Genomic DNA, 24587 nt, shown 5'->3' with positions numbered 1-24587 from the left:
TCCTCAACAAACCTTTGCTACTCAGCCTACTATGTTATGCACAGAAAATACAAAGAAGTATATGATCCCCACCTTCAAGGAACTTATCCTTCTTGGGTAGACAGGTCATATAAAGAAAATAAAGGCATCTTAAATTCCATTAAATGCCAAGTAAGTATTACGGTGTTAAAAGAAGGAACTGATCACAGAAACCTCTTTCCTGTAGAGAGATATAGTGTGATGAAGTGGTTAAAGATGTAAGGCTTTAGACCAGAGGTCTGCAGATTTTTTCTGTAAAGGGCCAGAGAGTAAATATTGTCGGCTTTGTGGATCACATCAATCTCTGTGTTGTGAAAATGTGTTGCATTTTTTTCTTTGTTTTGTTTTTTTCCTTTCTGTAAACCTTTAAAAATTTAAAAGCCATTCTTAGCTCTTGGACCATACAAAAACAGACCATCACTGTGATTTCCAACCCCTGCTTTAGAGTCAGACCTGGGTTCCTGCCTTACTATGCCAATAACTCTGTGTGATCTTAGGCAAGTCCCTTACCTTCTTACACTGTCATCTATAAGTTAGGAACAATGATAGTAGCATTATTGTGAGGAAGAAATGTTTTTAGCTTAGTACCTGACCCCTAAGTAAATGCTCATTAAATGAGAGCTGCAATACTATTATTATTATTGCTGTTATAACTGCATTTTCTCAGATTAGGCTCAGAATATTTCTTTTAATTATTCAGTCTTGTAAGTTAAGAGGCAGATATAGTATTTTTTATAAAAGTCAAATAGGGACTTAGAATTTCCCTGAAAATATTTGCTCTTTGGTAGTTGATAATCATTAACCTCCTCTAACTCTTGGGCTAAAGGAGAAAAATGGGATTACTGATTGCTTTCTCTGATGTTTCTAAGTTAATGAAAAGTGATGGAGTACCTTAGTGTTGGTATTTTGTGAAGGAAAAGCAAGGGTATCTCTTGTGGAATATAAAGAGAAAGAGTGTTATCTGTGAGTCGATTTGGGTTGATTTGCCACGACTTGGCATTCTTTAGCCTGTCTCATTTTCTCAATATGGGTGATGGGGGCTGTGGATGAACAGCCTCCTGACCAACTCCCAAGTCCAGTTTGAGAAAAGATGGGGCTGGGTCAAAGTATTTTTACTGCCATGGAAATGGACATTTTCTAATCCTAATTACCATCTGCCATTTACCTATTTTTACGACTCTTGTACCATTATAGCTGTTACGTTAATGTATTATTTTAAGACCTTTATTTTTCAGCTTGACTTCCAGATGAAAGGGCTTCTTACTCTGGGAATGTCCAGACCTCCAGGATTCAGCCCACTGATGATTTAGCTATCTAAATCCCAGAAAAATGCTACTTAAAATAAGCTTCTCCTTTATTTTTTTGAGAAGCTGGGGTAAAAAGAGAGAGCGAGATTAAGTTGCCAATGTGGTCAGTTTCTAGATTGTAATATAGCCTAATTGCCCCAGTTACAATGTCGAAGCACCCAAGTGTTCTGTTCATTGGGCTAGCTTGCTTAAGAAGCTTAAAAGTGAGTCACCGTTAGTAAGTCTGAAAAGTGATCACTCACTGCAGTATGCTTACAGATGGTATAAAAATCAGAAGACAGGGAAGCAATATTTATTATGCCTTAAACTACAGCATCCAGAGCCCTAGGTTTAACTAATGCGATTTATCAATAAATATTTATTAAGTGTCTTTGATGTATGCGATATGATGAGAAATACAGATATGAGTCATCATCCGTGTCCTCAAAGCACTTACAATCTAGTGACTGAATAGGTAGTGTTTACTGAGCATTATAATGTGTTAGATACTGCTTAGGTGCTCAACAAATATCATCTCATTTAAACCTCATAACGACCCTGTGAGACGGGTACTATTATCTTTCCCATTTTACAGATGAGGAAATTGGGGCACAGGGAGGTTAAATGACCTGCCCGAAGTCACATAACTTGTAAGTATTAAGGCAGGATTCAAACACAGTCAATCGGCCTCAGGAGCCCCATTCTCTTAGCCCCTTAAACCATATTGCCTCATGTTGAAGAGATAAAACTTATCTATAAAGACAAAACAGGTTAGTATTATCATCACTACATATGAGGAAACTGAGGTTCAGTGAGAAGTTATGTACCCTAGGATCACAGACTAGAACTTGATAGAGCCAGAATTCATACTTCTGTCTGCCTTCCAAACTTGTGCTTTTTCTCCTACACTCTACTGTAAATTTAATAAGGTTGGATATGAAGGGAGTTAACACTTAAAGTTACAAGGGTTTTGGAGGTGAGTTGTGAGGGAAGCTTATGAGAGAATGGAGACATAACCACCAGAGAGCAAGTTAGTAGTGATGAGAGAGCAAGGAGGTGATTAGAAAATTATAGAGACTTTGGAAATAGAAAACCCAGATTTCAGTTCTGGTTTTGCCACTTAATGCCAAGTAATGTTGGGCAAGTCATTTATCCCCATTTTATAGATGAGAAAATAATGACTGAGAGATTTGTAGTAGTTCAATTAGCTTTTCAGACAGAATCTAACAGCATTCTTCAAGAAGTAGATAAGTGTTATATATGTACATACACACAATATACACACACACATAAATAAATACACACACACATACATGTACTTTTTAATCTGTAGAAATCTTATCAATTTTGGCCACACTCAATACCCCAGTGATATTCCTTCCATATTTTTGACTATTAGAGGCTTCTAGTGTGATAATCTGGAAGAATGTGCTGAAATCCATTAGAAAACCAATTTCCACTGTGAGGCTCATACAGTGTTGCTCATACAGTGTTGTGGCCTTGGGTGATACTGAGTTCTGTATCCCTGGGAGGGTCTCCAGCACAAGAGGGTCAGGAATGTGTAGGAGGAATGGGACTTCTCTGTTTTGTGAAAGATATCTCTTTGTGGTTGTACTCTTTGTTGCCTGTTAGTGATAATTTTAAATTTCATGATATCAGTAGTTTTTGTGCCTCTATCTATGTAGGAGGCTAGAATTTTCTGCCTTATCCCCTTAACAAAGCACTCCTTTTGTGTACTTTCTGTTTAGTGAGAATTGCTTTAACTCTGTGATTAGGATTTGACCTTTCACAGAACCCAAGTTAACTTGATCTGTCAACTGTATTCAAGGAAATTCCAATTTTTCAGCTGTCTGATGCTTTTATAAAAGGATCTTGATTTTTTCCAACCTAAGTAATTATTCTCCTTGCTGGTGTTCTAACTGCCAAGGTGTGTGTTTCAGATTTGTCCAAGTGCTGAGCCCTCCTCAGGGCACCCAGTGACATTTCAGCATTGGGTCAGGGCGTGGTAGAACCAGTGGGTACTCTTCCTTACACAGTCAAGCTTGGGGATATGGAAAGAATTTATGCTGATATTTTTACTGTTTGTAGTAGCTTAACTGTGATTTTTACACATAAATGTAATGGGACAACTTACTACTACTGAACATCTTAATTAGAAGGTCTTGTGAGATAGTAGAGAAAAGAGCTGTCCCTATATCATATAGGCAGGATGACTATGGATTGATAGCCTTTTCTCTCCCAGGTTATGTTTATCAAACACGGTTGATATCCAGCCATCACTTTTTAATTTTGTTTCTTTTTTTGGAGGTGAGATATTTTCAAAGTGTATCTTTCATTTATTATTTTTAAATTTTAAATGAATTTATACCCCCTTCACCCATTTCTACCACCTCCCATCCCCATCCCCATCCCCATGTCTCTGGCAACCGCCAATCTGTTCTCTGTATCTATTGAGCTTTGTTTTTTATTTTTTTTTTAGATTCCACATATAAGAGAGAGAATACGGTATTTGTGTTTCTTTGTCTAACTAATTTCACTTAGCATAATGCCCTTGAGCTCCATCCATGTTGTTTCAAATGGCAAGATTCCATTCTTTTTCATGGCTAAATAACATTCCATGGTGTATATGTACCATATCTTATCCATTCATCCATCAGTGGACACTTAGGTTGTTTCCATATCCTGGCTATCGTAAATAATGCTACAATGAACATATGGGTGCATATATCTTTTTGAGTCAATGTTTTCATTTTCCTTGGGTAAATACCCAAAAGTGCAATTGCTGGATCATATAGTAGCTCTTTTTTTAATTTGTTGTGGAACCTCCATACTGTTTTCCATACTGGCTGCACCAGTTTACATTCCCACCAACAGCACATAAGGGTTCTCTTTTCTCCACATCCTTGCCAACACTTGCCATTTTTTGTCTTTTTTATAATTGCCATTCTAACAGGTGTGAAGTGATATCTCATTGTGCTTTTGATTTGCATTTCCCTGATGATTAGTGATATTGAGCATCTTTTTATGTACCATTGGCCATCTGTGTGTCTTTTTTGGAAAAATGTCTATTTAGATCCTCTGCCCATTTTTTAATCAGATTGTTATTTTGGTTTTGAGTTGTATGAGTTCTTTATATATTTTGGATATTAGCCCCTTATCAGGATATGATTTGCAAATATTTTATCTTTCATTTATTTTAAATCTGAACCTTTGTTAAAACGTTTTTTAGAGTCGATGTCATTGTACTGTTTACCAGTTACTCGTTGCTGCTCACTTAAAAAAAATACATGTGACTGTAAGTTGACCAGAAGGATCCTTCATCTCTGCTTCCTCCTCCCTTCTCAGCCAACTACTGCTCTTACACTCCCCGTTTCTGCTTTATCGCTTCCCACTCTGGCTTCTGCTCCCACCTCTTCACTCAAACTGCTCTTAGCAAGGTCACCTATGACCTCCTTGTTGCCAAACCCAATGGACACTTCTTAATGCCTGTCTTCCTCGACTTTGCTGCAGCATTTACTAGTTTTCACCACTTCCTCCTCTGTTCTTCCTACTCCTGTGGCTTTTCTTTCTTAGACTCCTTCATCATCTCCTTCTCCTCTACCAACCCCTTAATTTTGGCATAAAACTCCGAGCATATATCCATAGTCCTCTTCCCGCTTTGTTTGCTCCCTAAGTAATCCCATCTGTGCTTCACTTCAACCATCTTATGACTGCTAAGTGTATATCTCCAGTCCAGATCCACCCCCTTCCTTGAGGTCCGGATCCCACATACTCAACTGTGCATGTGTCACAGGTACATCAAACTCAACATGTCCAAAACGGAGCTGCGCATTTCCCCCTGTAAGTCTGTTCCCTGTCCCACTGACTGGCCCTCCTACCCCCCGATTGCCTAGGCCAGCTTACCCACCTAGTTGCCAAGTCAATTTAGGTTCCTCTTAGTTTTTCATCTCCCTTCCTCCCAGTCCAGTCAGTCACCACATCCTTCTACAAGATAATACTTTCTAAAAAAAATCCCCCTCTCTCCCTATCTCTGCTCTCTTAGATTAGGCCCTGCACTCTTAGTGCGTGAATGACCTCAGTGGCCTTCTATCTGGCCTTTCTGAACCTCTGTAGTCTAGACCAGTCTTGCTAAAATAAAAATCTGATGTCAAGCCCTTTGACATCTATGGTTCTGTGGCTTCCTTTTGCTTTCAGGACAAAGTCTACACTCCCTTCCCCAACATGCGAGGTCTCTTGTTTCACACCTCAACTCTTGCCACTTTATATCCCAGCCATACTGAACTATTTATGATCCCCTAAACGGGCTGTGTTTTCTCACTCTTCCTTGACTGGGTATGTACTACTATTCCTCCTACCTGGACAACCATTTTCTCTTACTTTGTTACTTGCTTAGGTGACACCTCTGGAAAGACTTTCCTAATGTCCCACTCCCTCAGGCTTCCTTAGGTACATCTTTTCTGTTTTTATAATACCTTGTATATATGTGTGTGTGTGTGTGTGTGTGTGTGTGTGTGTGTGTGTGTGTGTGTGTGTGTGTGTGTGTGTGTGTGTATATATACACACACACACACACACACACATATCGTGTTATAATTGTTTATTCAGTCTGTTTTCACCAACTGGACTGAGAGCTGCTTGAAGGCGGGACCTTGTTTTCATCTGTGAACCCTGGGGGCCTACTTAGCATAGTAGTCCAATCATATATATTAAAAGAAAGGCTGACTGGTTAGGGTGAAAGAGAAAGGAGAAAGGAGACAGGAAGGTAAAATGCCACTAATAGTGGAGTTAAGGAAAGTTCCAGACGTTTGAGTTCAATTTGCAGTTGAGGTATATCTATACACTGGAACATTATTTGACCGTAAAAAGGAATGAAGCGCTGATACATGCTGCAATATGGATAAACCCTGAAAACATTATGCTAAGTAAAAGAAGCCAGACATAAAAGGTCACATATTGTAGGATTCTACTTATATGAAATGTCCAGAATAGGCATAGAGAAAAAGTAGATTCGTGGTTGCCAGGGGATGGGAGTCAGGGTGGGGGAAATGGAGAGTGACTGCTAATAGGTCTAGGGTTTCTTTGTGGAGCAATGAAAATGTTTTGGAATTGGATAGTAGTGATCAATATCCAACTTTGTGAATATACTAAAAGCCACTGAATTGTACAGTTTAAAAGGGTAAACTTTGTATAGAATTATATCTCAATAAAATCATTATTAAACATTTTGATCAGTATAGGTTTATAGTACCTAGATCATTGTGCATATTTGAATGTCAATATGATGATCTAAGTAAAATTCCAGCAATACATTGACATCATAGTGTCAAAGTCAGGACTTCTGTTCCATGTTTTGATTTTGAAACATATTTTAAAATTAAAATCTCACCTTTTAGTATTAGAAGAACTCAATCTAGAAAAATTATTGACTTTCCCATTTGTAAAATTTGTGTTATTTGGCCAGCCATGTGATTTAGGAATAACTTGAAAAATGCATGTGTTTAAGTCTTGTGAATTGATGGATGGAGGTGGTAAACACATTTCTAACATGATTACACAGTTAGGTTGGGACACCTTGGAGCATATTCTGTGTACAGATGACTTGAAGGTATTTCCTCATTTTGTTACCTTCCTAATCACTTATTTATATCTTGATCTAGGGACGCAATGATACACGTTGTTACCCTAGGGAATGTTTTCCCTTCCTGTCCCACTGGCTTATATGAATATCGAACTCTTAGATTTGTGAATTTAGTAATACTTTAAAATGTAACTTCATTTGGTCTAAAAATGAGTTTAGAATCACAAGGGACTATCATAAGAGGTTTTCTGTTATCAATTCAAAGGTATGTGTGGGGTACAAAAGAAGTAGTCTCTGTCTGAAAGAAGAGCTTATATTATTCTTTTATTATTTCCAGGTCTTTTGGTGGGCCTTGTGCTTCGATATGGCATTCATGTTCCAAGTGATGTGAATAATGTGACCCTGAGCTGTGAAGTGCAGTCAAGCCCAACTACCTTATTGGTAAATGTTAGTGGAAAATTTTATGAGTATACGCTGAAAGGAGAGATCAGTTCACATGAGCTCAATAACGTTCAAGATAATGAAATGCTTAGAAAGGTAAGTTCTTCGTTAAAGGGAATCTTTGGATTTTTTTAAGGTATATAATAGCAGCAAAGTGATTCAGGAGAAAAATAATGCATTTTTAATGATATTTAGAATAATCAGTCTTTTCAAATGGAGTAAAACCTCAATTAACGAATGTAATGCAAGGCTAAGGAAATTGACATGTCTATAGTTTGCTTTTCTGATTGAGGCTAAGTACTACAACCCTTTTTGTTTCACTCTGTAGTGTTTACAGTTGTAATAAATGGTGACCAGTATTGAGTGAAGCAGAATTTATAAGTGTTTCTTTCAATTGGCTTATGGCCCTTAGAGTTTTATAGTACTTTAGCACATTGAGTTTATTTGATAATACCTAAAATATTCCATTAATATTTTTTTGAATTCTTTCTTGCCTTGATTGTGTTCTGTGCTGAGCACAAGTTAATCTTTCTTTGATTCATAATCTGGCACAACTTCAGGGGCCTCAGCCTGAGTATCAGGTACTGTACCATGGTGTGCGTGAAGCTTGATGTAGGTTGGGTTGCAGTCTTACTGGCTTCCAGACATTCCTGGAGCTGCTTTCTCCTGTCCTCCCCATAGTTGCCATCCTGAAGCTTCTCAGGGCCTCTTTGCTCATGTCTCTGTTTTCGCCCACCCTTGGCCATTTGCCTCCACTTCTGCCTTCTACATTGGCAGGACTTGGCTTTTATAGCTACTTGGTTGTGTTCCTGACCATCTTTAATGCTTTTAAAAATTTCATACGAACTTACAGTTTACTTTGCAGCAAGAGGTTTTTTTCCACCTGTGGAAAATTCCAGTTCCTTAAGAGTTCTAGGAAATGAAATTTTAGCATGAGTATGTGTAGCTGCTCTGTGTTCATGTCAAATACTACAGCCTTATGAACAGAAGGGGGCGTCTGTATTATTATAGGAAATAGGTATTAAAAGGAATGGGCTGGGGCTTCCCTGGTGGCGCAGTGGTTGAGAGTACGCCTGCCGATGCAGGGGACACGGGTTTGTGCCCCGGTCCGGGAAGATCCCACATGCCGCGGAGCGGCTGGGCCCGTGAGCCATGGCCGCTGAGCCTGCGCGTTCGGAGCCTGTGCTCCGCAACGGGAGAGGCCACAACTGTGAGAGGCCCGCATACCGCAAAAAAAAAAAAAAAGGAATGGGCTGTCAGGACTAGAAATCTGACTTGTGCAGAAACTTTTTACCACAATATTATGTTATATACCTTTAGAGATGTTACCTATGCAAGAAGTCTGTTTCCTCTTGCCAACAACAATGCTGTACCCCCAAATTTTATGTTGCCAGTTTTGGGTCTCTTATTTAAAGCAGACATGTTCATACTTTCTCTTATTTAAAAAATTTTTGCTATCATAGTATTTTAAGATACTTTGCACAGATAGGACTTAACTGATTGTTCCAACGCCATCATCTCCTTGTCATTTGGTTGAGAAGTGGAATAACAGCTATCCTATATGAAATATTTTTCACTTACCACAGTGGTAATATTCTTGCCTTTTGCCAGTTTAACATTTAATCTTTTTTTCTTTTTGCTCATTTGATAATGTAATAAGAAATCTCCTGAGGGAATTCATCTAAAAGAACTCTTTATTTTAACAGGTTACTTTTGATCCAGAAGTATTTTTCAACATATTACTTCCTCCTATCATATTTTATGCGGGATATAGTCTGAAAAGAGTAAGTGCTTTTGTATTTCATATACTTTGAACAGCCTTAAACTCCATGGACTTTATCATCTTCGACACCTTCAGAAACAGGCAGTTCCTTCCAGGTTCCTCTCCCTCCTCCCTCTCCTATCCTTTTGACATGCTGAAGTTTATGCCCATACAAAAATTCTTTCTCTTACTTATTTCCTTGAATGAATAATGCATTTAATATTAGCATAGCACACTAGAATAGAAAACCTTTTCTTTTTTAAATAATTGGTGAGTATTCTAACACGGTGTAACTTTTTTTTTTTCCGTCAGAGACATTTCTTTCGAAACCTTGGGTCTATCTTAGCGTATGCTTTTCTTGGAACCGCAATTTCTTGTTTCGTAATTGGGTAAGTACTTGAAGCTTAAAACACTTTTAGCCTTCAAATTATCATTTTACAATAATACATATTTGACTTCTGCAGTATTGTATTCTCGAATGTGTCCAAGAACTTTTGCAGTAAAATGTATTCACACAGATAAGTTGTTTGAATTTTCCTTAAGGCTAAGGTGTTACCATATTTAAATGACATGCAGTAAATTTGGGATTAGACACAAAGTACTACAGTAGACCCATCTTTCTGTTCTTACTGTATTGTAACTTCTTTAACAGTTGATTTTTTTTCTAAAGTAGACATATGTTTATTGAACAGATCAATAATGTATGGCTGTGTAACACTGATGAAAGTAACTGGACAACTTGCGGGAGATTTTTACTTTACAGATTGCCTGCTGTTTGGTGCTATCGTATCAGCAACTGATCCAGGTATGTTTTACATGAGTGTGGAGCTTAAGTACTTAAGTTGTACAGTGGTTTTCCATCAACACACATGTACGTATTTCTTCCTTTGAGGTGTAGAATTCAGGATTAGGTACTCCCCATCTTACTATACTTTCCAACTGTGGAGGAAAAAAACAAAATTAATGGCTCCTTTTGGCTTAAGCACACATTTGTTTCTTTTTACTGTATTTCCTATTACTAGTCCACAATTTGATGATGTTTAAATGAGGGCCGTAAGGTATTTTCTTCAGAAATTCAGGTTGGTCTCTATCCCTAGTGACTGGGTATAGAAGATGAACTATATTAGTTAAGATGGGTAATAACTATACATTTCCTTTCAAGCCTCTAGAAAACAGATCCCTAAAAATCTGTTTACATTCAGCTATCTGCATTTAAGAGTAAGAAAAAAAGTTTTAAAATGATTGTTAGAAGGCTGTTGTGCTAGAACAAGTGTGATTTGGGGTCATTGGTGGGCAGTAATATACATTAAAGAATTGTTTTTAAAATTGGCTTTTGGATTATAAAATAGTTTTGATATTAGCATGACTAGAGAATGAATTTAATTGTATTGAGTTAGATAAGTTAGATTGTAGTTTTTCTAATATAGTATTGGTGAGCTTCACAGCTACATTCAGATTAAGAACTTAGAGAATATATAGGCTGAAGAGCAGAGACTGCATTTTTTGAACTAAAGATGCAAGTTTTCTTTTACTGATGCTAGATTTTAGATCCTTGGTAGAGGTTTGTTCTCTTTTACCCTTGGACCTTGTAAGTTAATAATCTTTAATTATCATCCAGCATAGTCAAAGGTTATCTCTGAATTCCTATGTTAACTCTGATAACACAGGGTGTTATAGAAAGTAGGAAAATATGCTCTGTACTCTATAAGAGATGATTTTAGAAGCTCAGAGGACATTTTAGAGAGGTATTTGTATAGTTTGGCATTTTTAGAACTGAAAAGCAAATCGCCTCCTTAAAGATAGTCAGGGCTGCCCCCTTACTGTTTGTAGCTGTTCCCATTATCAGTATGAAGTTGGGATGGTTTTTGCAGGAAGCCAGTGGTCTCTGTTTTCCGTGTTCTCTTACTAGAAGCAAGGTCCTCGACTTTTCAAAATCTATGAGAAACCTGAGTCAGTTGGACTGGCTACATTACTTAAAACTGGTTTTGTTTTGGTGGGAGTATTGCCTGGATGGCTCAAGCAAAACTGTCCTGCTTATATAAAGCTGGATAGTTATATTTCTTCTGAATTATATAGGTATTTGCCCATATAATAATTCTATTATTTTGCAGTTGTTCACTTGATAGAAGGATGAGCCATAGGTTCTCTTTTTAAAATTCTACAGCATTGCTCCTGCCCTCCTTTTCTCCTTCTCTTGGTTAGCTTTGATATCAGGATATTCCAGATGAAATGCTTTGCAGTAGAAACTCTATCTTTTAAAATACAAGCTTCCTGTTTTTTGGTTGGCATTTGAAGAGGCTCTCCCAACTCTGGTTATAATAATCTTTCATGTCTGCTTGGGTTTATTTAGCAAGCGAGCTGTACGTGACTCAGCAATTAAAGTTATAATGCAACTTCAGTCTCTTCTGATTTTCTAAGAATTCTCATGTAATTGTTTCCTAAGAGAAAGTTTTTTTTCTTCTCAAGCTGTAATAGCCTGATGATTGGATTCTTATTAAGTTAAATATAGCAGCTGTAATTCTGGTCATAAATTTTATCCCAACCGAAAACCAAACTTGTGTTTTCATTTCCTACTGTCTTTGCTAAACTGGTGTGCTTGAAATTTGTAAGTCAAATAGAAGTGAGTTGTAAGGCTCCGAGGAAAAAATGAAGTTTGCAGCAGGAAATGCTTTTCATAATAGTTTTCTTCATCAAAGATTAATGATCACCTGGTCTGTAAGAAATTCTGCATGTATTTTTTATGGAAAAGAAATGTACAAGACAAGATTATTAGCATTTGCATGAAGAATGTAGGTCAACTCAGTCCTCCAAGGTTATTTTCAGGTGTTTGTAAGAGAGAGAAGGGAGATATTACAGGTACACAGTTATGGAAAAGAAAAATATTGACATAAAATTACTGAATCTTTGATATGGTAAGAGAATGTTTATTAGGATTGAATTCTGAGATGAAGAATGAATTTCTAAATAGCTATTACGATCATCTGTGAAGGGAAAAATGTTATATTTGTAATGTCTTAATATTCCTCTGACTCTTTCTACTTGCTAGTGACTGTTCTTGCCATATTCCACGAGCTTCAAGTTGATGTTGAACTCTATGCACTTCTTTTTGGTGAAAGTGTCCTCAATGATGCTGTTGCCATAGTGCTGTCTTCGTAAGTGTTTGTTTTCTTATTATATTCTGTATATTGAATGTTAGGGTTCTAAGAACCAAAAGTCACTTATTGAGTGAAGTGCATTATGAATGGAAACATTTGAAAAACTGAAGCATTTTTTTCCTCTTGAAGAAATATATACTTATAAATAACGTGGAAAATGCACGGAAGAAAAGGAAGGGAAAAAAATGATATGTACTCCTGACACCTAAAGACAATTACTGTAAACATTCTAGGACATTTTTTAAAATTCTTTTTTTTCTATGCATAGTATTTTTACATAGTTGTGATTGTAGTGTATGTATAATTTTGTATTCTGTTTTAATATTATAACATGGACGTTTTAGTTTTTCATCAAATTAAATTTTTGGCGTACATATATATTCGCATGGTTCAAAAATCACAACGATATAGAAGGGTATACATTGAAAAGTCACGTTCTTACTCCTGTCCTCATCCACCTGTCCCCGTAGCCCCTTACATAGGTAACCATTTTATTAGTTTCTTGTGTATCCTAGTATTTCTTTATTCAAATGTAAGCACACATATGAATAAATATTCTTATTTGCCTCTTATTTCTTATTTTAAAAGTAGCATGCTGTATATGTTCTATACCTACCTGACTTTCTCTCACATAACTATATTCTGGAGATCTTTCTGTATCAAAACAAGGAATTTTCTCATTCTTTGTTTGCAGGTGCATAGTATTCTATGAACTGTACTATAGTTTATTTAATCAGTCTCCTATTGGTGGAATCATAAAGGGTTTTCAATTCTTTGCTATCCCAAATAATGCTGCAGTGATTAACCTTGAACTTAACCTGTTTTATATATGCACGGGTATATTGGTAGGATAAATTCCCAGAAGTGAGATGAGTGGCTTAAAGGGTAAATACATTTGTAATTTTGTTACATTGCTAAATTGCCGGTCAAAGGTATTATGCTATTTTGCATTTTAACCACCAAATTGTGGGAGTGCCTGTTTCCTCATAGCTTCACCAACAGAGTATTTGTCAGACTTTGGTATCTTTGCCAATTTGATGATTGAGAAATACCTCATAGTTTAATTCATATTTCTCTTATTTAACATAATCATTTCAGAAACTTTTTAATTTTTAGAAGTATTAAATAATACACTTTTTAAAGATAATGAAAATGAGCAATATTTTAATCTAGTTATAGAAATTACTATACATGCTACCAGAAGGTGTTTGCAGGTGAAAGAATGGGTCTGAACCTCTGAGGAACTCAGTCCTGCCAACTCAGTCCTGCTAAGCAAATATCTAACCCTATAGACAGTTGCCTTTACTCCACACCAGAACTTTCTACAAGAGAGAAGTAAAACCCCTTCACCTTTCCTCCTTACTTTTATTTCTCTCCTTAATTTCCACTTCATTAACTATAAAAGAGTAATCAGTCACTGACTCTGGTTTACACAGCTTGATTGCCCCCATTGTCTAACAGCAAAGTGAAAATTATCCTTTCTGAGATGTAACACTAATCCCTTAAATGTTGTTTATGAAGATGTGCAAAAGATCAAATCTTCTTTTGTGAATGTAATGTATATAAATTCTACCCCCTCCACCATATTTATTGCCAGATTTTTTGCAGCTGTCTACAACTAATGTAAATTTAATTTAAGAAATAAAGCCCAAAGGCTAGAACTAATATTGATACTAAATGTATGTACCTTCAAGGATGACAGGTGCAAAGTAAAAGTTTTCTATTGTTTGAAGGGAGGAAGAAATGGATAGTGTGGTTATAACTTATATGTTATAAAAAAAAATGAAGCTACAAAGATTGTTGAAGTTTTCAGCACATAAGAACATGTAAGATCACCAGTGCTACCAGACGAAGAGAATAGGGTACAGGCAGTTACTTTTAGCATCAATTCGCCATCCTAGATAATTATTCTGCTACTTAATCATTTACTAATACGTGTTCCTTCCTCATTGCCCTAATGGATTAAGAGTCAGAAAAATCTCCTTTCTGGTCCTATCTTAAGCTGATGTGCCCTGTGCCTTAGTTTTTCCATTAATAAAGTAACTTATTTCCTGCAACTTTAAGAACAGTTGAATAGTATTAAAAGAAGAAAACTCATGGGAAAATTTTGAGCTTGGGGGTGTACGTATCAGTGTTGGTGAAGAATAAATGTGTTAGAAAGAGAATGCCCTTTCCGTTACACTTCTCACAAAGAGGAAAGGACTTCTTGTCCTTCTGTTGCAACCTTTCTCAAACAGGGTCGTGTGAGAGAATTTAAGCCTTGTAGAGAACGATTCAAGTGATTCTTTCCTCAATTTTCCTAAGGATGGTACATAGCTAGTACTATTCTAGATTCACAGGCGATGAGTTAACTCATTCCATAGTCTGCTGGAAGTGTGGTGGAGAAGGACTGTATCTAAAGAGTATCATACCCGGGGAATCATTAGCTGTGTAAGTATCTTAATAGAAGTGAGCAAATGAGTTCCTGCCCAAAAGATGAAGGGAAACCAGTGATGTTGCTGGCTATGGGAGGTCACTAGCTGGAGTGCTCGGCGTTATGTTTTTCATCATCTTTCATTTGCCTCTAAAAGTACGTTAGATAGAAATAGTCTACCTTGTGTTGATTTCTGTTTGATGATTTTCTAATGTGTATATTCTATAGAAACAGCCTTTTACAAAGAGGGGGGCCCCTTTCTGAAGGACTTCTGCTTGGCAATTAACAGGTTAAGACATCTGTTCTTGAAATTTATGTTGGAAGTTGTTTTTGTTTGCTTTTTGACCTGTTAGGTTAGCAGTGACTTTTTTTTTTTGTTAACGTTAATGCTTTTAATCTGGTGAGGGTGGAGTGAAACTGGTTCCCTCATATATTGCTGTATGAGGTAGAGCTGTGTGTACTGATACAGTGTCATACATACCTAGTTAGAGATGAAGTCTAAGTTGCATAGCATACCTCTGAATGGATATACCATGATTACCCTATAGACCTAAATTCATACTACTTTAAAATATGTTTTTAGGGTCATTTACATTTTATAGAATATAAGTGTGAGTAAACAAACATGGCTGACAAACTCTTTAACTTTACTGGTTATCAGAGATATACATATTAAATTAGTGGCCATTTTTACCTATTCAGTTAACAAGAAAAAAAATTGTTAGTGAAAATAGTTACTGCTGGTAATGGTCTAGTACAGTCATTCTTAACCGGGGACAGTTTTGCAGCCCCCCGCCCCCCAACCAGGGGATATTTGGCAATGTCTGGGGACATTTTGGTTATCATGAATGGGAGGAGGTTGCTACTGGCATCTAGTGGGTAGAAGCCAGGGGTGCTGCTAAATATCCTTCAATACACAGGATAGCACCCACCACCCAACAAATGATTATCTGGCCCCAAATATCAATAATGCCAGGATTGAGACACTCTGGAGTTGTAAAACTATATCACTTGTACATTGTTGTTGACATTGAAATTGGTATTACCTACTCTTTTATATTTTATCATTATGATAATAAAATTAATATTCAAAGTAGTTGACTTAGAAAGTAGAAAATTCCTGAAATTTCAGCTCTCAGAAATAACCACTATTAAGGTTTTTAATCCAGATTTTTTCCATTAGGATATTAGCATACATATAAATATATTAACTTTTAAACAGAAAGAGGCATAGCACTATACATGCTTTTCTGTAACTTGCTTTTTTCACATAGACATTGTACTGTATTAATACCTCCATTATCCCATTGTATGAATGCACTACAAATTTACCTCTCCAACCCCCTGTTGATTAATATTTGATGTTTTCTAATATTGTACTATTGCGAATAGCACTGCAGTGAACATATTTATGTGTAAATCTGTGTGAATCCTTGAGAGTATTTCTGTAGGATATTTTTTAGAAGTAGAATTTCTAGGCCAATGGATATGATCACTAAAACATTGAGAGATGTAGTCATATTTCCCTCCTGAAATGTAATACACATCTATTTGAAAGCCATTGTTCAACATGTAAAAGGAGCCATAGGTATAGTAATACCCTATTTCTAGGAATGTAGCACAGGAAAATCGTCCAAAATTTGTAGAAAGCACAAATAAGTTCTTTCACACTGTTATTTATAGTAGCAAAAATAATAGAAGCAAAACTTTTAAATGTCCGACAGAGAGGAAATGGTTAAATAAATTATGTTATGTCCATTTGGATCATTTTTGAAGTCTTAAAAAACCATGGTTAGACTGTAATAATTCTTATGTCATTGTCAGTTGAAGAAGCAGAATTCAAAACCATATGTTCACTATGATTACAACTAAACATGAAATAGCATGCATGTAACAAAAAGAGGGGAAAGAAATACAAAAGGAAAATAATAGATCTGTCAGGGTAGTGGAATGATGGGGTGATTTTTCCCCCCTAAATTGTACATTGTATTACTCTCAGGATTTTTTTTAAGTATTCATAAAAATGCTACTGCCTCAAGATAAAATGTTGACTGATGTAGAAAAGATGAATTAAGATTTCAATCCAGAGGCCAACATTTGACTGAAAAGGAAGAAAACAAACCTGTCATCTCTTCTCAGCCCACCATGCTTTTCCTGTGTTCTTATACATTTTAGTGATTAAAGAATAAAATAATGATTAGTGTGAATCTTGAATTTCCATGAACCAATCCAGGGAAAGCAGTCTCAGGAGGCATGGCATCGATATTTTGTTCTTGCCGGCATTTTGAAAACTATCGCCAGGGAGGAAGGTTATTGTAGCAATATCCTTTCTTTTCTCCAGCCAGCCACTATATTTTCATGCTATAATGTAGTCAAATCTCATTTACAGTGGTGGAGCCCTTTATATGTAGGTAAGATAGCATGACATTAAAGGCCATTTCCTATTCACTGAAATAATATCAAATCTACCAGTCCCAAAATGATCTGGTCACTTTGAAGATTTAAATGCAAATGTTTAAATTTTTCAATTCAGATTGAGTCTCAGAAATTTCTAGATGCCATTACCAGAAATTCATGTTAGAGTCATACTTCAATAAAATAGGTAAAATTAGGAAATTTTAGCTTGGTCTTAGATTTTATTTTGTTTTGTTCTGTTTTTTAGTTTAACCAGCGAGGTATGAAGAGAACTTGGTAAACATGGTATATAGCAAGGCCATTTTTTAGCCTTGAACCATAAAAAACATTGCAGTAACCACAGGGAGAATTCATTATATTCTTCGGAATGTGTTTTTTCTGCTTCTTTTCTTCGACATGACTTGCATGATGTCTTTGAGTCTGGATTTATTATAAAAACACTGGCACCTCAATTAACTGAGATGAGAACTGATTTAGTAATGGTAGGTGCTCTTGCCAGAGACCCACTAGCAACAGTGATTTTCTCCGCTGTATTTACTTCCTGGGGCGACTGTTCTAAAAGAAGTATTTTTAGACTAGGTTTGAACTGTGAGTTCAAGATGGAGAGTGTCCCTTCTAATTGCTTGTCTTGGCCTCTTACAGAGTGGCTTTCTTTCAGAAGTTCGAGGTGGAGGATCCAGCTGGGTATGCTAAAAGTACTGTCAAGTGGATTCTAATTCCTTGGCAGGCCTTTCAAGCCCTTTTATCTATAAAAGTCCATTTCAGTGAATGAATAGATAGGAGGCATTGGGCCCATTCTGGTATTCTAAAAGTTGAAAGGGTACTTTAGTCATCTTTTTTTTTCCCACAGGAAAAACAAAATGTGACCGGGTTGAGTATTGAACAATATTCTTTATATTCTTATGCCTCTGTTGGAAATACGGGGAATTTTTCATTAGTTTGTTCACATTAGTACATTAGGGCTTTCAGGCACTCAGTACCGGTAAGTCATAAACAGAGTCACAAAAGAATAGTACTGCACAGTATCTTGAGGCTGGAGGAAAAGGCTTGGTCCAACCTTATTTTGGCAATTCAAATCCAAAGTTTTTGGTTTTTACGCCCTCTGATTTCATCTTCAAGCTCTACAGTAGGTAATTTTTTAAAATTTATTTTACTCTTTTTTTAGATAATGTTTTAAAAGTAAAAGTTGCCTCTAGAAGTAAGAACCACCTCTCTTTCGTAGCTCAATAGTAGCATACCAGCCAGCTGGAGACAACAGCCACACCTTTGATGTCACAGCCATGTTCAAGTCTATCGGGATTTTCCTTGGAATCTTCAGTGGCTCTTTCGCGATGGGTGCTGCTACTGGAGTGGTGACAGCTTTAATATCCTTTTATTCTATTTATCTTTTCTTGTTAACCTCACAGAGTCATTGAATACTGTGTTCCATGGTCTCCACTAGTTCCATAATTGACATAGTGTTATAATTATGAACCTTATAAACAAGTACTTGGTTTGAAAACATTAGGCAATCATCTTTACCAATAAATAAAAGAATTTCATTGTTTTGTGTAGGACTTCATGCCCTCAAACACTCACTACAGAATTCTAATTGGACACAGTGACCCTTTGGGGGTGAACTTTTTTTTTTTAAGATCCATCCACTTTATTTATTTATTTATTTTTTAACATCTTTATTGGAGTATAATTGCTTTACAATGGTGTGTTAGTTTCTGCTTTATATGGGGGTGAACTTTAAGGTTGTAGACTAAATTGATATAAAGGTAGATATATTCCAAAGAGCCTCTGCTTGTTCTGTACGGCTGTTCATCCTGGCAGTATTTTGCTCTTCGTTTAATAGGACAAATAGGAATGTATGACCTCGATGCCAGTTGAACAAAATAAGTTTCCCAGGTTAGGATAGCTGGGAGTTCATCTCAGCTGTCACCGATTTTAACCTTCTGCTCTCGAGTCCTATGCACTGCCACTAATTTGCTGTTAGAAATATTGAGTAAGTCAATCTTGTATTCATTCAAAAACAACCCTCTTTTTTTTACTCATTGTAGTTTTAAGTTAAAATATAATAAGTTAAAATATAATAGAAAATGATAGTTTAATAAATGGATCTAAATTTTGTTATTGGATTCTTTAAGTGCAAATATCCCTAAAATTCTGGAACTTCAGTTTTCCTTTTTATATCAGTGTTTCATTCTTCAAAAAAATTTCTTGATTGCCTGCTACATGCCACATGCTATGCCCTGTGTATCAAAGATAAACAAGACAGACGTGGCCTCTGCCTTTTGGAGCTTCTGATATAGAAGCATTGACACTTCACCTCATGGGACCTCAGTGTAGGAAGGTAGAGGGCTGGGACAGCAGGGAAGATGAGTGGGGCTTGATCTCTAAAGGGCTTCCAGCTCTAAAACTTCTAAGGTACTTTCATATAAAACAAGTACTTTTTCTGAGAATATATTCATTTTCTATACTTCAGTTTTGTGGTGGAAGAAACTTGTCTTCGGGCTTTTTACAGACGAACTGAGGCATAAAAGGACAGTGAAAAGGGTTCTGAAGAAGGACCAGGATTTCTTCCCTAGCATAAGTTCCTTGAGGAACTTAATCTTTGTGTTGTAGTACACAGTTGTTGAAGAGAATGTAGACTCCAGCCTGAGATTCGCCACAGCTTGACACGGGCCCTTCCACTGGCAAGTAACATATACTTGTTAGACTAGTATGAGTGAGGGACGTGCCTCGGTTTCTTCATCATGGAATACTCCACATCACAGAGGTGTTAGAGGATTAAATGAACATGAAATCTCATGGAAATGACATATTTCTTAATAGATATAAATTGCTATCATTATGGAAGCCGTCTCGCTTTGGGTCACAAATTAATAGAGTTGGCATGTTGTGTATCTGATCTGTCACTCCTGTCCTTTACTGTCATGTCTATTCTTTACTGTGTGGTTTCTAGCAAGGCATGTGATACCCGTAAAACAATTGGATGGACTAAGCTATAGGACTTTCTCGTGGAAGGGAAGGCTGCTGACTCCTTAGTACAATGCTTGTATTCAGAGTTTCTTTGCTTTGGTACCTCCTTATTCTGTGACTTTTGTGTTAGAGACTGGAGAACCCTTCTTTTGCTTTTATGCTTGCCTTGCTTCGACTACTATTTTTTCTAGTCACACTTCTGTATTATGAGATCTTGTTATCAACCTTGACAGTCTTACGTGACAAAGTTCACCAAATTACGAGAGTTCCAGTTGTTGGAGACAGGCCTGTTCTTCTTGATGTCCTGGAGTACCTTCCTCTTGGCTGAAGCATGGGGTTTCACAGGTAGGTTACTTTTTCCTTTTAATTGTAAACCCTTACAAGGAGGGACTTAGCCAGTGATTTTTTTTCTGTGTGTGGACCAACCCCTGTAGTGTTTGAACACACTTGTTAGGGTTGGGATTTATGCTGTCACTTTAGAATGTAAAAGATTTTCAATGGAAGCGGTTCCTCTCAACAAAGTAAGTCACAACCGAAAATTTTAACACTAAGCATCTAATTTACTTCTATAAAATAAGAGCCTCCGTATAGAAGTTGGGAACTCTCCTTTTATGTGAACTTGGAACTTGTTGTATTTATAGGTGTGGTTGCAGTATTGTTTTGTGGCATCACACAGGCCCATTATACATACAATAATTTGTCTACGGAGTCTCAGCATAGAACTAAACAGGTAAGAGAAACTTTATAGTTTGTGAATAAACTTTTCCTCCTTGCAGCAAAACAAATTTTTTCTTTACTGAAAAATAATCTTTGTTCTGTTCAAAGTGATGTCTGCTCATTTCAACTCCTCTTCTGTTGACTCCAGAGATAGATGGGATTGTCAGATTGAAGGGTGACAGCTTTTAGGGTATAGATAGGTCAGCAGAATAGCCAGGGGCTGTTATTATTGTGGCTCCAGTGGTCAGTCAGTTAGCTTCCTTTCCTTGTTTCCCTTGTCTTACGGCTTTTTATCCTTCCAGTTTTATTGAGATATAATTGGAATACAGCACTGTCTAAGTTTAAGGTGTACAGCATAAGGATTTGACTTACATACGTCATGAAATGACGACCACATCATCTCATATAGATACAAAATTAAAGAAATAGAAAAAAATTTTTTTCTTGTGATGAGAACTCTTAGGATTTACTGTCCTAACTATTTTCATATGTAACATACAGCAGTGTTGATTCTATTTATTGTGTTGTACATTACATCCCTAGTACTTATTTATCTTATAACTGCAAGCTTGTACCTTTTGACCACCTTCATCCAATTCCCCCTCTCCCCACAACTTGCCTTTGGTAACCACAAATCTGATCTCTTTTCTATGAGTTTTTTTGTTTGTTTTGAAGTATAATTGACCTACAACACTATGTTAGTTCCTGTTATACAACATAGCAATTTGGTTTTCCTATACATTTCAAAATGATGACCATAAGTCTAATTACCATCTGTTACTGTACAAAGATATTACATAGTTATTGACTGTATTCCTCACACTGTACATTTCATCCCCATGACTCATTTATTTTGCAATTTGAAATTTGTACCTCTTAGTCTCCATCACCTATTTCTTTCCTTCCCCCACCCCCAACTCCTCTGGCCACCACCTGTTTGTTCTCTGTATCTGTAACTCTTTTTCTGTTTTGTTATATTTCTTCTTTTTTTTGGTTTTTAGATTCCACATATAAGTGAAATCATATAGTATTTGTCTTTCTCTGACTTATTATACTTAGCATAATACCCTCTAAGTCCATCCGTGTCGTTGCAAATGGGAAGAATTCATTCCTTTTCATGGTTGAGTGATATTCCATTGGGTACACACACACACACACACACACACACACACACACACACACACACACACACCCCACATCTTCTTTATTCATTCATCTATTGATAGGCAGTTAGGTTGCTTCTGTATCTTGGCTATCGTAAATAATGCTGCAGTGAACAGTGGGGTGCATATATTTGCTGAGCTCTTAAGTTCAAATGCATTTTACCCCCACCATGTTTATTTTATTTTATTTTATTTTTGCGGTATGCGGGCCTCTCACTGTTGTGGCCTCTCCCGTTGCGGAGCACAGGCTCCGGGCGCGCAGGCTCAGCAGACATGGCTCACGGGCCCAGGCGCTCCGCGGCATGTGGGATCTTCCCAGACCGGGGCACGAACCCGCATCCCATGCATCGGCAGGCGGACTCTCAACCACTGAGCCACCAGGGAAGCCCCCTACTAGCTTTATATATGGTTGATTTATTACCTTTATTGTATATTTGCCTTTACCAATGAGATTTCTTCTTTTGTAATTTTCATGCTTCTAGTTGTGGCCTTTTCATCACAGTGATGTGAACAGGTGGAGGTGGGCAGGCAGCAGGGGAGGGTACAGAGCACCAGGCTATAATGTGTAAGCCCTACTCCCTCAGTGAGGGCTGAGACCCATGTAAAAAGTGAAATCACATGGCAAGGTGCTGTTGTGAGAGTCGTCATGAAGCATTCTGTGCCAGGATAAAAGGATTTGAACTGGATCTTACAGCCCGTAAAGAGGGACGTGTCTTGGAACTGCCATATTTTTAGGGATTGCAGGGTTACCAGTTAGGGCTCTTTCACAGCATTATGGGTGGGAACTGATGAAAGTTAGACTAAGGCAATGGCAGGGACAGCAAAGAACATTGCAAAAGAAAAATTGGCAGGGTTTGCAGGATGAGGACAAGAATGACTGAATATGGGGATTGAAGAAGGGAAGCTGACTGGGGAAGTGAAGGGGTAACATTTCTGGCTTTTTCTGTGGGCCCAGAAAAATGTCATCTCTACATTTGCTCCCCTCTGAATCATGAGTTTGGGGGGATATACATGAACGTTACATATTTGAAGTATCTGTTTCAATATCTTAGTAGTACTCATGTTTTCAAATTATGTAACTTTATTTACTGGACTAACCTTTTAAAATTTCGTTTCAGTTGTTTGAGCTTCTCAATTTCTTGGCAGAGAATTTCATCTTCTCCTACATGGGACTGACACTGTTCACATTCCAGAATCATGTCTTTAACCCAACATTTGTGGTAGGAGCATTTGTATCCTTTATTATGTGTTCCATTTTGGAAACTTCTTTTTAAATTGAGATTTGCATGGGTTTTCTGGAGGGGTGATTGATAAGAATACAGTTAAATATATAAAATTTTCCTCTGAGTAAAGCAAATCAGGATTTCAACTTTTTTATCTATTCTATTCTATTTCCATTTTTTGTTTATCACACAAATAATACTAACAGATTGAAATGACAGAAAAAAAGTCTCCTGCCATTCTGCCAACCCCAAAAGATAAAACTGTTTGTCCTTGATTACTGAAGGGAAGAAAGAGAGATTGGCTGGTGGGGAGAAGTTTGCAGTCTGCCACAGGGCAGTAGTTGAAAGATGATGAAAGATGGAAGGAGGATCACCCACCCCTCCCTCCTTCCTTCCCTCCCTCCCTCCCCCCATCTCTCTCTCTCTCTCTCTCTCTCTCTCTCTCTCTCTCTCTCTCTCTCTCTCTCTCTCTCTCTCTCTCGTTGAGTTTTTAAAACCCAGCTGAAAAGGAGAAGCTGATTACATGAAAGACAGCAATCAATAGTGCCAGCCTCATGAGAAGGCAGGAGGAGATGGAACCCAAAGCATGTGGGGAGGGACGGGCCTTCAGTGGGAGGGAGCACAGCTCCGCCATTGTTCCAGGAAAGGGTAGGGTATGAAGAGATGAGGGTACATTTGCAAGATGGCGTTCCTGTCTGATTACTTCTATTTTTATCTGTAAAGTAGGAGGTGAGATCATCTGCTGAAAGTGAGATAGGAGCAGGTGGCCTATCAGTTATCTATTATATAACAAATTACCCTAAAACTTAGCAGCTTAAAACAACAAACATGCCTTATTTCACATGGTTTCTGAGAGTCAGAAATCTAGGAGCAGCTTCACTGGCTGGTTCTGGCTCCAGGATCCCTCCTGAGGTTGTAGTCATGCTCTGGGCTGGGGCTTCACTCTCTCGAGACTTGACTGGGGATGGAGGAGCCACCCCAACCTCACTGACATGGCTGTTAGCTGGAGGCTTCAGTTCTTCTCCGCGTGGACCTCTCCATGGGGCAGCGCACAACATAGCTTTCCCCAGAGTGGGTGAGCTGAGAGAGCACCAAGATGGAGGCCAAAGTGCCTTTTATGACCTAATCTTGGAGGTGATGTACCATCACCCCTTCTGCCATTTTCTATTGGTCACACAGACAAAACCTGGTACAGTGTTAGCAGAGGCTATACAAGGGTGTGAATACTAGGGAACCCTCTAGGAGGCTGGCTCCCATAGGTGATAGGAGTTTTGAGAAGAAGGTTTGGAAATAGTGGTTGCAAGAGTGGGAAAGTGAGTTGACCAAAGGAATGCAGTAGAATCGCTGAGCAGTGTTAGGGACCCATTTGAGTTTGAGGAATAAGTATTAACAGTAGAATCAATCTGCCCCGTTGTATGACTTTGTCCAGGAGAATTTAGCTGTAAGCGT

The 24587-nt window shown here is 37.5% G+C and overlaps 1 protein-coding gene across 1 annotated transcript in view; it reads left to right on the top strand.

The window, feature by feature from the left end:
- The window catches only part of SLC9A6 (solute carrier family 9 member A6), a 52095-nt gene that overhangs the window by 1888 nt on the left and 25620 nt on the right, over positions 1 to 24587 (top strand). Inside the window, exons 2-10 of the mRNA XM_060137821.1 lie at positions 7220 to 7419; positions 9030 to 9107; positions 9398 to 9474; positions 9778 to 9890; positions 12132 to 12237; positions 18291 to 18432; positions 20275 to 20380; positions 20677 to 20765; positions 23034 to 23147. Of these exons, the coding sequence (XP_059993804.1) occupies positions 7220 to 7419; positions 9030 to 9107; positions 9398 to 9474; positions 9778 to 9890; positions 12132 to 12237; positions 18291 to 18432; positions 20275 to 20380; positions 20677 to 20765; positions 23034 to 23147 (1025 nt within the window). The remainder of the gene's footprint in view (positions 1 to 7219; positions 7420 to 9029; positions 9108 to 9397; positions 9475 to 9777; positions 9891 to 12131; positions 12238 to 18290; positions 18433 to 20274; positions 20381 to 20676; positions 20766 to 23033; positions 23148 to 24587) is intronic.

Source organism: Lagenorhynchus albirostris, chromosome X, assembly GCF_949774975.1.
Source record: "Lagenorhynchus albirostris chromosome X, mLagAlb1.1, whole genome shotgun sequence".
NCBI lineage: Eukaryota > Metazoa > Chordata > Mammalia > Artiodactyla > Delphinidae > Lagenorhynchus > Lagenorhynchus albirostris.
Note: the sequence above shows the minus strand (reverse complement) of the source record. Positions and strands in the feature narration are given on the sequence as shown.